This window comes from Diadema antillarum, unplaced genomic scaffold (assembly GCF_040938485.1).
Source record: "Diadema antillarum isolate AM-2024a unplaced genomic scaffold, OU_Dant_1.0 seq00000106_RagTag, whole genome shotgun sequence".
NCBI classification, from domain to species: domain Eukaryota; kingdom Metazoa; phylum Echinodermata; class Echinoidea; order Diadematoida; family Diadematidae; genus Diadema; species Diadema antillarum.
The window spans coordinates 202,811-219,932 of record NW_027271192.1 but is presented as its reverse complement, the minus strand read 5'-3'; the positions used below and the strand labels follow the sequence as shown (position 1 = coordinate 219,932).

General features: G+C 38.5%; 1 protein-coding gene across 1 annotated transcript in view; it reads right to left on the bottom strand.

Annotated features, from left to right (window-relative positions):
- Positions 1–10,294, bottom strand: part of LOC139726961 (2-(trimethylamino)ethylphosphonate dioxygenase-like) — a 69,141-nt gene extending 58,847 nt beyond the window's left edge. Inside the window, exons 1-5 of the mRNA XM_071637949.1 lie at positions 10,267–10,294; positions 9,218–9,357; positions 7,189–7,247; positions 4,075–4,150; positions 2,242–2,286 (exon numbers count right to left, since the gene is read on the bottom strand). Coding sequence (XP_071494050.1) covers positions 2,242–2,286; positions 4,075–4,150; positions 7,189–7,247; positions 9,218–9,357; positions 10,267–10,294 — 348 coding nt within the window. The remainder of the gene's footprint in view (positions 1–2,241; positions 2,287–4,074; positions 4,151–7,188; positions 7,248–9,217; positions 9,358–10,266) is intronic.
- Positions 10,295–17,122: the final 6,828 nt, after the last annotated feature.

Below are 17,122 nucleotides of genomic sequence, written 5' to 3'. Positions count from 1 at the left end.
ATGATAATAATAACAATAGTGGATTCTGGTTGAGAAAATAGCAAAACAAGTACAGATTGCCCTGGAGAGAGGAGAGGTTTCCCACTGGATGACCACAGGCAGGACGACACTTGTCATGAAAGACAAATCCAAAGGCAATGTTGCCTCCAATTACAGACCCATAACTTATTTGGACATGATATGGAAGTTAATGACTGGCATCATAGCGAATGAGATCTATAGCTTCATTGAAGGGAAGGACTTGTTCCCTCTTGAAAATAAACGGTGGGAGGTGACGGTGCAGAGGAACTAGAGACCAACTACTGATTGACAAAATGGTGATGAAAAATTCCAAGAGAAGGAGGACCAACCTGTGTGTATCCTGGATCGACTACGAAAAGGCAAATGATATGGAGCCTCACTCAGGGATTGACGATTGCTTGCAGATGTTTGGACTTGCAGATAACATCCAAGCTTTGCTGACAAAGTCTATGAAGACATGGTGCACAACCCTGTCGACTGGCAAGGATCTTGGTCAGGTGAGAATATGAGGAATATTTCAAGGGAATTCACTGCAACCTCTTCTCTTTGTCATGCTACAAAATGTCTCGACCAGTTACGACCTCGGAGGAAATCATGGCTCTCTCAATCACCTGCTGTTCATGGGCGATCTGAAGCTGTTTTTCCAAAGACGAGAAGTAGTACGACACACTATTTCAAATGGTCCGTCTCGTCAGGAAAGACATCCAAATGGACTTCAGCAGCAATAAGTGTGCTACCCTGGTTATGAAGAGAGGGAGACAAGTGAAGAATGCAGGAATATCACTTCTTGATGGAAGAAAGTTACAGAGGTTGGAAGAAGGAGAGAATTACAAATACCTGGGTGTGATGGAATCTGATGATGTCTTGAACAATGCTATCAAAGAGTCTGTTACAAGGGAGTACCTCTCACGAGTGAAAAGAGTACTAAAATTACACCTAACTGGCGGGCATGTGATCACAGCTCTAAACACCTGGGCGGTAGCAGTCTTGAGATACACAGGAGGAGTGGTGGAATGGACGAAGGTGGAACTGGCTGCTATGGATCGAAATTGTTTTCAATCTACAAAACACACCAAAGGAGCGCTGATGTCGACAGGTTGTACCTGTCAAGGAAAGAAGGAGGCCGATGGCTCGTGAGAGCATCAAGATTGCGTGGAGATGGAGCAAATCAGCCTCAATGATTACATACACAGCAGTGAGGAAAAACTCCTTCAAGCCAAGCAAGTGGAATGTGGAAAGATGTTAATACCATTGATCCACTTACTTTCAAGACCTAGAAACGGGCAGAAAGATCTGCAAAGTAGAGAGAAAAGCAGCTACACAGGCAGTTCTGCAGAGACACAGAGAACATCAGCAGTAATGACATAAGGTTATGACTGAAGAAAGGAGAACTGAAGGAGACGAAAGGACTGATCATCACTGCCCAACAACAAGCACTGTCAATGAATGCTCTAAAAGCCATGGTACAGAAGAGAGATGTTCATGCCGCATGCAGGATACACCGAGAAAGAGATGAGACAGTGCAACATATTGTACCTGTATGTGACTGTAGTAAAGAGGCACAAAAAGAGTACAAAAGACAACATGAAATTCCATGTGAGAGCAAATGGTATAGGCACGAACCACAGAAAGTTTCTAAAAATGACCAAGTTAAAATCCTGTGGGATTTCGATGTCCAAACTGACAACATCATCCAGCATATGCGTCTGGATATCATCATCGTAGAAAGGGCTCAACAAATGTGCACGATCGTCGATGTCGTGGTACCAGGAGACAGCACAGTAGCCGAGAAGGAGAAGGAAAATATATAAAGTACCAAGACCTGGACAGAGATCATTGCTGCCTATGGGATTAAAGAGTGAATGTGACCCCTCCCCTAGTTGGAGCACTCTTAATAACTGACTGCAAGCGCTCTAAAAAGCAGCATTGCTAGGAACGGCAAGAATCCTCAGAAAAGTTGTTAGAAGTCTAAAGTTCAAGGATGGAGCCTGATGTGATATTGATCTCCAAGATATATCTTGTGATGATAGAGATGATGATGATGACAATGATAGTAATGATAAAAATAATGAAAATAATAGTAATAACAATAAAAATGATAACAACAATAATGATACAAATGATTATAATAACAGCAACAAGAATAACAACAATAGGTTGCAAGGAGGAGCTACACAGTTTGATGTGGTATAAATTGTGTGCTATTTCATTGAAACTTACCCCACCATACAGAGTCTCAGTGATTGGTCCAATAAGACCCCCGACCTACAGGAGGAGAACAGATACAAGCGTACATGCAAATTTCATCATGAGAATATTTTCATTAAACATTTTGCAATCATGCATAGAATCAGGGTTCATACTCTTTCTCATGAATTAAATTCCATGACTTTCCATGACCATTTTAGCCAGAATTCCATGACCTTTCCATGACTTTCACACAATTCTTTTTTTAACACATTAAACTGAAAATTTGATCTCAAATCAAAGCAAAGGAAAAGGAATACATACACATATCACACAAACAACAGATAAACTTCTATAATTTTCGCAATTCCATGACTTTCCATGACCTTTTGATGGAAATATCAGTTTTTCATGACTTTCAAGGCCTGGAAAAAGACTAGGCTAAATTCCATGACTTTCCAGGTTTTCCATGACCTGTATGAACCCTGATAATGTATTGATTCACTAGTGTAGTCACTGAATAATCGCAAGAGGCTGTATATAAGCTGTAGATCGAATCTGACATGTCCTTTGAGACGAAACAGTTTTTTTACAGAGATTTTTTTTTTTCACTTTTACTCTCTGTAAATATGATTGAATACTCATTGGTTTTACCATGAAAAAAGAAATTCCCTTCATTCTTTCACAATTTCCTCTTCAAATTTGTTTTGTTGTTCTTTTCTTTTCCACGTGTGTAACTGGTCTGTTTTGAGGTTTCTTGCACAAGACTTTCCACTATTTTTGTGTTGGACATCAAGAGACTAGTAGACCCCGTTTACAGTGCAGGGTTGGGCTGAGCCCGGCCTCAATTGCGGTACTTGGCCACGCAATTCTGTCTGTTTACAGTGGAGAGCTCGGCCCGGGCTTTTAATTCAAACCTTTCAACATTTTGTCGTAGTGGCGCTCTGCTTGTAAACAAACGACTATTGTTGGGAGCGCGCCGGTTACAATTTGGTACCACATTTGGCCCAGTTTGCGTTTACAGTGAGAAAAGGCCGGGCTCGGCCTTGGCCGAGACTACCTCCAGAGCTTGGCCAAATGCGCTGCCGATTTTGGTACCGCATTTGGCCTTTTGCGCGTTTCCAGTGAAATGAAGGCCGGGCTCGGCCGCGGCCGAACCCGGCCTTTTCACTTTCTGTAAACACGGTCTCAGACATTCTAGTCCAAAGTGACTGTGTGGAACTGACAGGAGGCTTTAACCTTGATCTGCTAATAAACTTCATTAAAATCTTGAACAATGGTCGATGAGGACCATGTGTTTGGATTCTCCAATAGCTGCACACCAACCAATGACACACAAATTGTATTTTATTTTCATAGCTGCTTTTTTTTTCTTAAACAGGAAATGCAGTTTGCTTAACTATTGTTTTTTCCCTTTCATGAATGATACAATTTGATGATCATATTCTGATTCAATTCTGGGAAATGATATTTCATCCAACAATTGGGCCAATCAGAGCAAGTGGCTTAAAGTATAATAATTACAAGACATTACAGATATTAATTAATCAAATCAAATCAACTAGCATATGTTCAATCCTCACAAATATTTTGGTATACTAGGGCAAGTCTGAAAGAATGCATGCTGTATTGAATTATGACATTTATTGACCATTCTTTCGAAAGTTTTCCCTCAACAATAAAAGTAGTGCCAATGTTTGCCAATGACAAGTTCTACCACTGAATAATTGTTTTATAGGAACTCAACCTAGCTAGTAGCATATAAAGGTGTTTGTGTGTGTGTGTGTGTGTGTGGGGGGGGGGGGGGGTCTTTAAAAAAATTTTAAAAATCGAGAGAGAAAGAATTTCCATGCCACAAACACATACCTTTGTGACTGCATCAGGGGACAAAGGCACTTTCTTCACAATGGCCACACCATAAGCATTTAGATAATCCAGCCATCTGTAAACAAATTTGACAAAGTAATCGCTTTTGTTAGTTCAACTTGTGCATATTGATTAAGGATATACCTGTATTGGTTTGCAAACAAGCTGTATCACTGCTTTGTAGGAGCAATGAGGGCACTGGTCTATGGAAGTAGTTACTCATAAAGTTTCCACTTATCTTTTGACATATTACATCGTTAACATAGCAATGCAATTTCTACTACTTCCCCCTCCCCATCTCACCCCCCCCCCAAAAAAAAACCAACAACCCAACAATAACCTGTGTCTTGCTGCACCTCAAGATGAACACATGACAAATTTTGTTAGAGTAGCTTCAAGAGCTACTGGTTGTATAAACCACAGAATTTGTTTTGACATCTGTTCGAGCACTCACAGCCCATTTTAAAGATACGGTACTTTCATACAGGAGAAAGCATCTAAGACAACTCTGGTATACAATACAGGGGGTTGTTTCATCAATTTAGTCAGCGCTGACAAGTTGTGAGTCTCTGACAATTTCAGCAAAATCTGATTGGCTGAGAAGCTCTGGTCACTGACTGTTACCATGGTGATTGTCAGAGACTGACAACTTTCATGAAACGGTCCCCAGGACGCGGGTGAGATTGCCATGACTACTTTTTTTTTTACCAAAGAGAAATGTCACACAAAATGTAAAACATGGCCAAACAAAGCAATCATTCTACTCCTGTTACAAGACCAACAGAGATGTTCAAAGGGTAAAAAACAAAAACAAAAACAAAAACATAAAACATCTTGCCACTGATATAGGTGGTCAAGTTATTGCAACCCTCATACCACAAATGTCAGGTGATGCTAATATGGTGACATGACATTTGGTCCAGCGACAATTGCTCTGGTCTTGTTTTCTGCGAGGAATGTAGGATTAGGGTTAGGGTTATGTTTGTGGGTAGAGGTCATGTTTCGTTCAGTGTGCAGATATTTCATGGGAGGAATTGTAGCAGGAGCAAATATCATGGAACCTTCAATACACTGTCCATCAAAACTGTTGCACGATTCATTGGCTTTTATAGGTCTAGTGGAGTAACTCTTTCTGGGCCAACTGGCTTTCAAGCACACAAAGGGTTACGGTACGCCTACTGTATATGCCAAATATTCTGCGAGGCTTATTTTCGTGAATTTCACAAGTCCGGTGCTATTCGAGAATTGAAAAACATGCGAAAATATAAACTCTCATCCCGACATGAATGTGACGTGCACGCATAAATTCCTCTGTTCAATACTGTACTCCACAATCACGAATTTAACCACTTGCGAAATTGTCGGGAAGTCCCAATCTGCAAACAAGGCAAGTGTCAAATTGTGTCTCGCCCATTCGCGTACAAGAAATTAATATTTTTCAAACTCCCAGAAGTTCATTGACCCGCCTATGACCTTTGACCTTGTGGTGACCTTCAACTCCCCAAGGGACATTTACCATCCAAGTTTGGTCACAAACAGACAAAGGGATCAAAAGTTCTGAGCCATAATCGAAATGCGCCATAAAAACTTAATGGGCCCTAAAATTTTGTTGACCCCTTTCTGTGACCTTTGACCTTGTCATGACCTTTAATTCCCCAAGGGACATCTACCGTCAAAGTTTGGTCACAAACGGACAAAGGGATCAAAAGTTATGAGCCATAATCAAAACGCACCATAAAAACTTAACATTGGGGCCCTAAAAGTTTGTTGACCCCTGTATGTGACTTTTGACCTTGTTATGACCTTCACCTCCCCAAGGGACATCTACCATCCAAGTTTGGTCACAAACAGACAAAGGGATCAAAAGTTACGAGCCATAATCAAAACGCGCCATAAAAACTTAACATTGGGCCCTAAAAGTTTGTTGACCCCTGTCTGTGACCTTTGACCTTGTGGTAACCTTCAACTTCCCAAGGGACATCTACCATCTAAGTTTGGTCACAAACAGACAGATACATCAAAAGTTACGAGCCATAAACAAAATGCGCCCTAAAAACTTAACGTTGGGCCCTAAAGTTCATTGACCTCTGCCTGTGAACTTTGACCTTGAGGTGCCCTTCATGTTTGATAAAATGTGCAACTTTGTATTACCACTCTTCCCTCCAAGTTTGATTGAAATTGATATCGTCAGTAGAGAGTTATTCAAGTTTTTGTAGCATTACGGACAGACAACGGACGGACGGACGACAGACGGACAGACGCCGCAGGCGATCCCTTAGTCTCCCACACCTCCGGTGGGCTCGATAAAAATTAGACTTGCTAAATAAATGGCATATATAGTAGTCTTGGCATCATGTGTTATTTCTCACACACACACACACACACACACACACACATATCAAGAAATGGTCCTCTACCAATGAGGGAAGAGTTTGGACATTTGTGACCATGCAACACAATACCCAAGAAAAAGTTACCAGACATGGATGTTTAGCTAAGAGCAGATTTAAAATTATATATAACTCAATTCAAATGGACTCTTCTAACCTATCTAAATATTAGAAAGAATGCACAAATTCTGCAAATGTATGTGCTAGGAAAAGAGGCTCTGAAGTATACTTAGTATACAAGTATACAAGTATACAAGCCGTGCTCTGTGCCCTGAATGGGACAAAAAAACAGGATGTAAAATATCACAGCAACAACAATGAAGGGATTATCAGATTAAGCTAAAATTGACCATGCTCTCTTATCACATTCTATCCATGACTAATAAAAACTTTCAAAGCAGTAGCATCACCCTTTCAAAAGTTACAAGAGTTGAAAGCGAAGAGTATGTAGAGAGTTTTTTTAAAGAAGAAAAATAGGGGACTCTAAGACACACCTAGTTACACTATTCTACAAGAAAAGTGTTCTAGAAAAACTGCTAAAAACACTTTTTCCCGTTCATTTTATGATCCCGACCTTTACAATAATGTAGAAGCGCTCTTTCAGAAAATATGAGAAACTAAAGAATGACTAGTTTCACCTATTTTGAGTCCCCACACAAAATCAGTGAGTGCGAGTTTTTGTTGGTTTTGTAACACACGGTTATATTTCACCACTTTCACTTACTCAAAGAAGCAATCCTCGGACTCATTGATGTCTTCCCAATCGAAGGAGCCAATACTACGCTGCATTGGGCAAAGATGGAAGTACATGTATTGTTCAAAAGTGAAAGTCACAAACTTCTTAGCATGGTAGAATAAGAGACCACGCAATAATTTGGTATAGATGATTCTTTTTCTTGTTTTTACCAGATGCTTATGTAAATGTTCTGTCATAAACTCCTTAGAATGGGAGAGTAAGAGACCATGCACTAATTTGGTATAGATGATTCTTTTGCTTGTTGCTGCCACATCTTTTTGCTCATGTAGGGCATTCTTTGTATACTATTGAAATACAGGCATACTTTGTCGATTGCTGATATTATAAATCTTAACTTGTTCTCCCTACTTTCAATGGTACTGACATGGAATCAGACAGGGGAAAAAGAATGCATTCTTTGAATGACATTAACATGGTATTGGAACAACAAAGCACTGCAAACACTAAACTAGAAATGTCGCTATGGCGACTGATGCCTCCGCCATAATGCATGATTCGCCCAATAGGTGTATAGTGCAATGTCTTCACAATGTGTGATGACAGTTTCACATAACTGGCAAAGCATTGAAATGACAGGTTTGTCAGAAATATCTTGAATGTTCACTTTCCTTGAACTAGGTAAAAAAATTTGCTATAATTGTCTAAGAGTGCAGGTACATGTATTTGGGGAATTGAGGATTTTTACTTGACTTCTAACTGACCCTTTTATAAGTTTATGCATTGAGTAATTTTCAAGGTATGAAGAAAGAGTGTAATTACAGTATAAAATATTTTTTTCTTTCATTTAAACCTGGCCTTGACCCCTAACCTTTTACCTTCGACCTTCTGGCAGGAAATTTCCAAGAGAATCTCCATTAGGTAATACATATATATAAAGTTTTAAAAATAATAATGCAAGCATTGCATATACTAGTAAATAAGGGAAATAGTAAAATTTTGAAAAGTTGACCTTGACCTTTGACCCTGACTATTGACCCATGACCCCTAAATTCCACGAGAAAAGTGAAATTGTAACATTTTCACCTAACCTGACCTTTTGACCTTTGAACTTATTATGACATGAAACTCTGGAGAAATATGCAGTAGTACATGTCTACACTAAGTTTCAAGAAAATACCTTCGGGTATTGCATGGATATGGGGGAAATAGCAACATTTTTAGCATTTGACCTTGACCTTTTGATCTTTGACCTCTTGCCAATGTCACTAAAATCTACTCAACTAATTACCCCATCATACATCGTCCTTGGACCAAGTTTGGTGAAAGCTGCTTCATCCAGTTTGAGTTATCACGTAAACAGATAAATTTCAGGATTTGACCCTGATCTTCGACCTTTGACCTCTGTCCTAAAAAATCTCACTAAAAAATCAATCAAGTAATTGTCCCACCATACATCATCCTCGGACAAAGTTTGGTGAAATTTGCTTGATCCAGTCTTGAGTTATTGCGTAAACAGATACAATTTCATGATTTGACCTTGACCTTTGGCCGATTTCACCCAAAATCTAATCAAGTAATCGTCCCATCACACTTTATACTTGGACCAAGTTTGGTAAAATTCCAGTCAATATTACTCAAGTTATCGCGTAAACGAAAGCGGACGGACGTACGTACGGACAGACGGATGTACGGACAGACGGACGGACAGACAACCCGAAAACATAATCATGCCTCTGGCACCACTTCGTGGCGGAGGCATAAAAAATCTCTTTTTCATGTGGACCATCTTCAATGACTGCTGAACTGATAATTGCTTCTTTAAGATAAAGTCCTAATCTAAACTTCATGGAAAACATGGAAGGCATGTATTATGGAACATTTGTCTTTTCCTCTTTTGTTCTGTTTTGTTTTCTAATAACTGGTGGAAACCTAAACACTACAATAATCCACAGAACTACATGTCGGTTAGCTTAGAAACTAGAGTGATGGAAAACACTATTTTGTAATCCCTCAGCTGAAGCATTTGGAATCTGGGAGACTTTGAGATGTGACTCACGCCCAAGTACTTGACATCTCTCAGCCTGGCATTGCGCTCAATGTCCTCAGGCGAGTAGCTATGCTGCTTTAACCACTCTACAGGCAGGACACACTCGTGATCGTCTTCTTCATTGAACTGGATCACAATATATGTACCATCTGAATCAATGAAAATGTATAAACAAATAAAACCAAAAAAAAAAAAAAGCAGGGAGATAATTATTTCTACACAGGCACAGTAAACTGTACAGACAAACATAGGATATGGACATACACATAATGTATATATACACACATGTATATATATACATATATATATATATATATATATATACATATATATATATATATATATATACATATATATATATATATATATATATATAGAGAGAGAGAGAGAGAGAGAGAGAGAGTAATTTTTTTCAAATGAAATTAACCCTAAATATTCAAAGGAGAATGCTGTGTTTGGAGAGACTTGTTTTTTTAATTCTGTTTTTCCTTTGTGAACATATGCTGATAAACATCCACAGCATTGCTACGATTTCTGTGAACAGAAAACAAGGAAATAATTGATGCTGTTTACAGAATTTATGAAGTACATAAATTCTGTGTACTATGACTGGGTGCATTCAGGAGCCAGTGATACTTTACTCTATGTTACATCAATTGCATCAGGTGATTTACTGTTACAGAGCATCAATCCAGCAAAAGATTACACAGATATTGTCCTTTGCACCCTGGAGTCCATAAGAAGTCTTGACATGATACTGTATGAGCTGAAATTTTCGCAGTGGTTTTATTTTCGCGAATCGCCTTTGAACCGCGAAAATAACGCGTGAATAACCAAGTTCAGTTAGACCCTCATAACCGTGAAATTAACAACACGCAAAAATGTCCTCCAAGTGGCAAGTCGCGAAAATATCTGTATGTGAAAATTTCAGCTCGTACACTAGTTGTCAAATATATCTATGAGTGGTGTAAAGGGTCAAACAGCAGAAATGACATCCTTGTCCAGCAGTAACCTTTCTATACCTCAGTGACCTTTCTACACCAGTGACCTTTCTATACCACAGTGACCTTCTGCACTGTCCTTCATACAGCGCCGATAACATTTGTTTACATCCACATATTTGCATCCAAGACAAAATTATAGTAAAAGATGTGTGCTTAACATATTTTTTATCTCGCTTAATTGTCCTTTTCATGAAAATTTGTTTGTCTGTGCAGTATATGTTAAAAACCAATATCATCATTTCCATTTTCATTCTTTGCATTACCTGAGAATTAGCTACACTGGATTGTTAAAATATGATATTATAAGGGGAAGATTTCTCACTCAGGTCCTACAATGGCCATTAGGGTTTAAAGACTTAAAGAATCATCATTGGTTCGAGAAAGGAGCTGGCAAGTTAATATCTTTCATGGCCACAAATCTCCATAAAAATGTCCTATTAGTTGAATCTATGAGTTGGCAAGTTCACAATTGTGTTTTTACAATTTCAATTTCAATTTCTTTTAAATATTTCTTATAAATAGCACAGAAAGAAAATAATTATACAATACAAAATAATGTACAAGACAAAAACTTAGATAAAAGTTCACCAAGAGGTACAACAGTTTGTCTCAATATTAACACAAAGGTCTGTATACATTAAACTTGAGCTTTGGTCATGATGCGAGAAATATGATGGGGCCTGCGTAAAAGCATGGAGCTGTTAGTAGTTCCATGGTTACTCCATCTCTGTTAGTAGCTCCATGGTAAAAGCAAGCTTGTATACAGCTGCAGGTCCTGAGATAAATCAGACTGGGGGAATTACGGAATACAGAATTTAGGCCATACTATTACTGGAAGAACCAAGTAAAAGAAAGAAAAAAAAAAGATCAAAGAAGTGTTACTAAAACGCATGAGCAACCAAAGTCCAGGTAAAATAAATATGGACTAAGTACAAGTACACTCTACTTTCAAGGTGACTTTGTTATGACCAAGCAAGATAAAATATGGGTGAGTGACCATAGCAACCTTTTGTACTGCCCTTTCTATACTAGTATAACATATGTTTACATCTAAAGCATTTCAAACCACAAAGCAAATTTGATTTGTCAGTATTTACTGTTAGCATAAAATGTGTGATTAACACTGCTTTTTGTCTTCCTTACACTTTGATTTCATACAATTTGTGCTCTTTGATCTCTTAACTCATGTCCTGAAAAGGGCCACTGGTGTTAAAAAGCCCTAAAGAGGTTGCTTGTTTTGTTCTTTTCATATTAGCATTATCTACACCAGTTTCAAATGTCACAAATGACCACAAACATATCTGAGCGTTAAGCCCCTGTTCCACTTTGCCGTTCTCGCTACGATTTGACAATTTTCTCAGATCGGGAAGGATCGGGTAGAACCTGAGCCGATCTGGACACAGTACGATGTAATAACGCTCGAAGTACGCTGCAGTTACGACTACCACATGCTTGCTACGCTCTTACTACGATAATCGGGAATGAGGCATTACGAACTCTGCCGCTGCAGCTACGCTTTAGAACGATGTAGCTATGCTGTCAGTGCGATGTTGCCGATGTTATCCAATCGATGCACCCTGTATCTACGCTCTGAACGATATATACGATCTTATCTCGCTGTCACCCCATTCAGAGAGCTGAAAAGTGCCCGATGTACCCCGATTCGACTGTCGATCTGCAGTCAGTCAACTTATTAGCATGAAGACCCGACGAAGAAATATACTGTGGACCTCGAAGAGGCTCCTCAACTAACGGTTCTTTTGCAGCAACGCATTGTTATAAACAAAGACGTGCTGATTTTCCAAGGCTTTTTCTTGATGTCCTTGCTTTTATAGTCCGTCATCCTCCACTTGTAGATGATTTCATATTCTTCAAAATTCTGCTATGTCCTCTTCCTCCTCTTTAAGCATCACATGCAGTCTCTCTTTCTTCGCCTTTTGGGTAGCTGCTTTGCTGCTTTCTTTTCTTCTTTTTCTTCATCAGTTCTCCTTCTTCGAAAATTTGAGCTCCTTCTTCTTCATGTTCTGCCCTGACAGGTGTAGCAACAATGCCCTCCTCCTCCTCAACAGTTCTGCCTCTCAATCTCCTTGATCTTCTTCTGGCAGACATTTTTGTGTAAGTTTTCTTCCCGTTCTTGTGCCGATGTTACTACGCTCAAAAAGACCTTGTTACGCTCGTCCCGCTGCGTTTACGTTGTCACTACGCTCTCCCCGCTGCGTTTACACTGTCACTACGCTCTCCCCGCTTGCCGTACGATTAAAAATAGGTCAATTTTGATCGGGGAGATCGGGAAGAAATTTTGAACAAGTTCAAAATTTCAAAAAATGCCAACTCCAACCCCGACCTCCACACGCTGCTGCCACGATGCTTCCGATCCCCGTACGCTTTTGCCGCTCTCTCCCGATCTGCTAGATCAGGACAGATCGGGGTCCAGATCGTGAAAGTGGAACGGGGGCTTTAGTAAGCAAGCTCAGAGTTAGCTCATGTACACATTACTTCATATCACTTTTCTTTTTCTTTCTTTTTTTTATCAGCTGGTTAAGCACTTCACTGGTTTTCAAACCAACTGAATGCATAACCTCGTTTGGCGTAGCAATTTATGGAATTCATCAATCATGTTCAAGCAGAGAGGAAATTTGCAGGGACCAGGTGACAAGAATGGTCTGTCAATTAACACATGGGGAAAACATCCATTTTGTTCATTTTTATTGAATGTATTATTTTTCTATTAATGTAGGTGCTGCAAAATACTAGGCTTGCTGCCAGGTGGATGTTGCGGCAAGCACCATCTGTAAGGATCACATGAATAATCATTATATCACAGATGCTTATCTCAGAGAAGCTATCACAGCAAACACCAGGCAATATCTTGTCTGCATATCACAATTTGTGAGTATAGTGTTTTTCAATGAGTTCACAGACCTTTTGACTTTTAAAGGGATAGTACAGTTTTGGTGGAGATGAGAATTGGGCGTTTAACTTTTTGCGAGATACCAAGAAAACACTTATGATATAGTACAGAGCATACCATTTTAAGAGGAATTCAAAGTTTATTTGATGAAAATCGGGTGTGGAATGAATGAAACATCCAAAAACAAAGCAAAACAAAGCGATCGTAATAAAGTGTGGGTCCCACACTTTATTAGAATAGCTCTTTTTTGGATATTTCAGCCATTTCAAAACCAATTTTCATCAAATAAACGTTGAATTCCTCATAGAATTACATGCTCTTTCATATTTCATAAGAGGTTTCTCATTATCTCACCAAAAAATGTTAGAAACCTGAAATTAGGTCTCAACCAAAACTGTACTATCCCTTTAACATTGTCTGACTTCATCAATATTCAAACATGACCAGTATCTCTGGGCCCGTGATGCACTTGTGGTGTGTTTTGTGGCCACATCTTTAGTGTGTGAGTAACCTAGTGTTGTATTGAAAGGTGGGTGCCTTTAGAGATGTTTTCAAGGCAGATTAGTATGCATCTTGGTGCTGGCTAATGGCTCTGAACAATTTTCTGTGGCATTAGTTTCATGTGACAGCCATGAAGGATGTAGTGTGCCTATCACTCTCCTGCCACTGAGCGGTCAATGAGTTCACTTTTCAGTTGTCCAGTGGAAACACAAGTAATGCAATGCAAAAATCCTTCCATATCATATCTATCAACAGTAAAAATGCCTTTGGCCATTTTCACACCAGTTGAGAAATTACAATCATAATTAGGTGATACGCTATCAGCGTATCACCTATTGTGATTGTCAAAATTTCTCTTTTTTTTTATTCTTCTTTCTTTCTGCCACATTTTGTGTCGTCAATATCTCAACAATGACATTACGGAATAACATAACATTTTCAGTCAACATGTCTCATAACAATATCTAGCCACAATAAGGTTTTCATGACAGTAACATATCTATGACGTCATCTAGGTGCCATTTTGTGATTTTCGGACCTTGTTACATGATCGATCATAACTTCATAACTAGATATCATTTCTGTATCATTTTCGGTGAACATAAAGTTCAGGTCAGGCTCTATCTTACGTTTTAACGCTAGTTACCAAGGTCATCATTACGCGCGCGTTTGCGCGCGTCAAAATTTTAAAAGGCTCAAAACGACTTCCCAACGGGAAATCTCGAAGTTTCAGACAATTCTAAGCGTTTCAAACATTTTCTCGCGTGCGCGTCCGTCCGCGCAATTTCGCGCGCAGAGGGCGTAACCAACATGAAAATGCAATTTTTTTGACTGATTTGGATTTCTGATACTTTGAGTAACAATATCCATTGATTTCCGATCGATTTTGACCTATAACAAAGGAATGCACTGGCGTCAAAGTTGAAATTCCGCGCGCGCGTCTTTCTGCAAATATAGTGAAAAAACATGTTTTTGTTTATGTCGCCATAGCTCTTTAAATCGTCCATTGACCCTGTATTTCTATTGCATATTACAAAAGCATATGAATTGGAAATAACGTTTCAAGTACCAATATTGCCAGGAAAACTCGTGACGTCATCATATCATCATCTGAAATCAAAAAAGTGGAATTAATTTTTTTGAGGTACTGTTTCTGACATTCATTTACTCGTATCTCTATTGTTTAAGCTTAATATCACCCCAAATTCAGATATGTTTTACTTTGAACATTTGCCTTTCAAGTCCATGTCATGGTTTTGAAATTTGATGACGTCATCATACTTTAAATTGTGATTAAAGGTAAAGACGCAAAATCGGACAAGTTTACGTGTTATGTCTATGGGAGGTGATTTTTTTAAAAACCATACATTGACTTGACAACGTTTAAGCACCTTTATCTCAGATGATTTTGCTTCATTTCCTCTGAAAATTAAGTATGTTGTAGCTGTGACAATAAGCTGCAGTAATCATGCATTTTATTCTTTGAAATCTCCTCATCAGGTTGACAATTTTGCAATTTAAAACTGAAAATGAGAATGGAATGCGGACGAAACGATTCCTGATTCATCTTTCACGTACATAAGTTTACGTTCCTCTAATTTTCTCGTCGAGACGTATGGCCGAGTGGTTAGAGGTGTCGTCACAGAAACGTGAGGTTGCACACGTACGGGTTCGAACCTCACAAGAGCACGAAAGAAAATAATAATTTTTTTTTACTTTTTTTCTTCAATGGAGTACTACACCTTCGTCCATGTAGAAGTCACGTTCGCATGTAAACACACCTATACGCACACACTCACACAGTATCCCTTTGTTTATCGTTGGAGACTGCATTGCTTCGACTGCTGCAAAATATTGCAGGCTGAGCTTTTCAAGCTGATCATGGCATATTGTAACAAAATGATATTTGTTCATATCAATTCAGTAACACAATGTAGTCGTGGTTACTTTGTGCTGATTTTATACATGTAAGAAGCTATACATTGTAAAAAAAGGTATTTGAATTGTTCCTTTAAAGGATATGTACAGTTCTGGTCGAGGTGTAGATTTAGCTTTTAACATTTTGCAAGATATTCAGAAACCACTCTATGAGATGTCAAAGAGCATGCAGTTCTAAGGAGTATCAAAAGTTTATTCGATGAAAATCGGTTTTGAAATGGCTGAGATATCCAAAAACAAGGTGAAACAAAGAGATCCTAATAAAGTTGGGGCATGTCGCCTTTTATTATTAGCACTTTTTTTTGATATCTCAGCCATTCTAAAACCAATTTTCATCAAATAAACGTTGAACCCTTCTTAAAATTACATGCTCTTTCATATTTCATAAGAGGCTTTTCATTATCTCACTTAGGAATGTTCAAAACATGAATCCCTACCTCAACCAGTACTGTACAGTCCCTTTAAGTCAGTCTTCTGTATTGATGATTATTTGTCAATTAGTGGTTTTTGTGGAGTTTCAGATAATGATAAAAAGTATGTATGATAAGTGCAGCGATACTTTCTACAGTTAGTTCAAAGTTGTGTTACAGAGGTTTGATACATACATTTAGCATTGTGTTTGTGTGTCCACGTGTGTATACAGGTTGGCCATATGGCACATTCTAGACAATAAATCTTAATTAATTAGCAAACGCGATCAGCTATGGAACTGAATATGGTACTAATGTATGATGTTCATGATTCTCATTAAACTGTGACGAGTTTAAAGAGATAGCTTAACTGTGTGTAAAAATAAAGCAATAATAAGGAAATTTTAAGGGAATTTGATAACCATGCCTATAATAATTTCATACAGGTACTAATAGCTGCCTCATTTTCATGTGATTGACCGTCATGTCAATAGCAAACTGACAACGTACGATTAATATATTATACGTTAAACAACTGTCTTTCAAATCCATATCGATGTTTTCTAGTTTGATGACGTCATCATACTTTAAATTGTGATAAAAGTAAAGACACAAAATCGGACAAGTTTACGTGTTATGTCTATGGGAGGTGATTTTTTTTAAAACCATGCATTGACTCGACAACGTTTAAGCACCTCTATCTCAGCTGATTTTGCTTCATTTCCTCTGAAACTTTAGTATGTTGTAGCTGAGACAATAAGCTGCAGTAATCATGCATTTTATTCTTTGAAATCTCCTCATCAGATTGACAATTTTGCAGTTTAAAACTGAAAATGAAAATGGAATGTGGACAAAACGATTCCTCATGTATCTTTCACATACATAAGTTTACGTTCCCCATATTTTCTCGTCGAGACGTATGGCCGAGTGGCTAAAGGCGACGTCTCAGAGACGTAAGGTTGCGGGTTGGAACCCCACAAGATCACGAAACAAAATACTTAGTTATTTTACTTTTTTTTCTTCAATTTTGTATTACATATTCATCCATGTAGAAATCACGTACGTATATAAACGCACCTATACACACACACAGACACACACACACACGCCATATCCCTCTTTTTTGTGTGTTGGAGACCACATTGCTTCG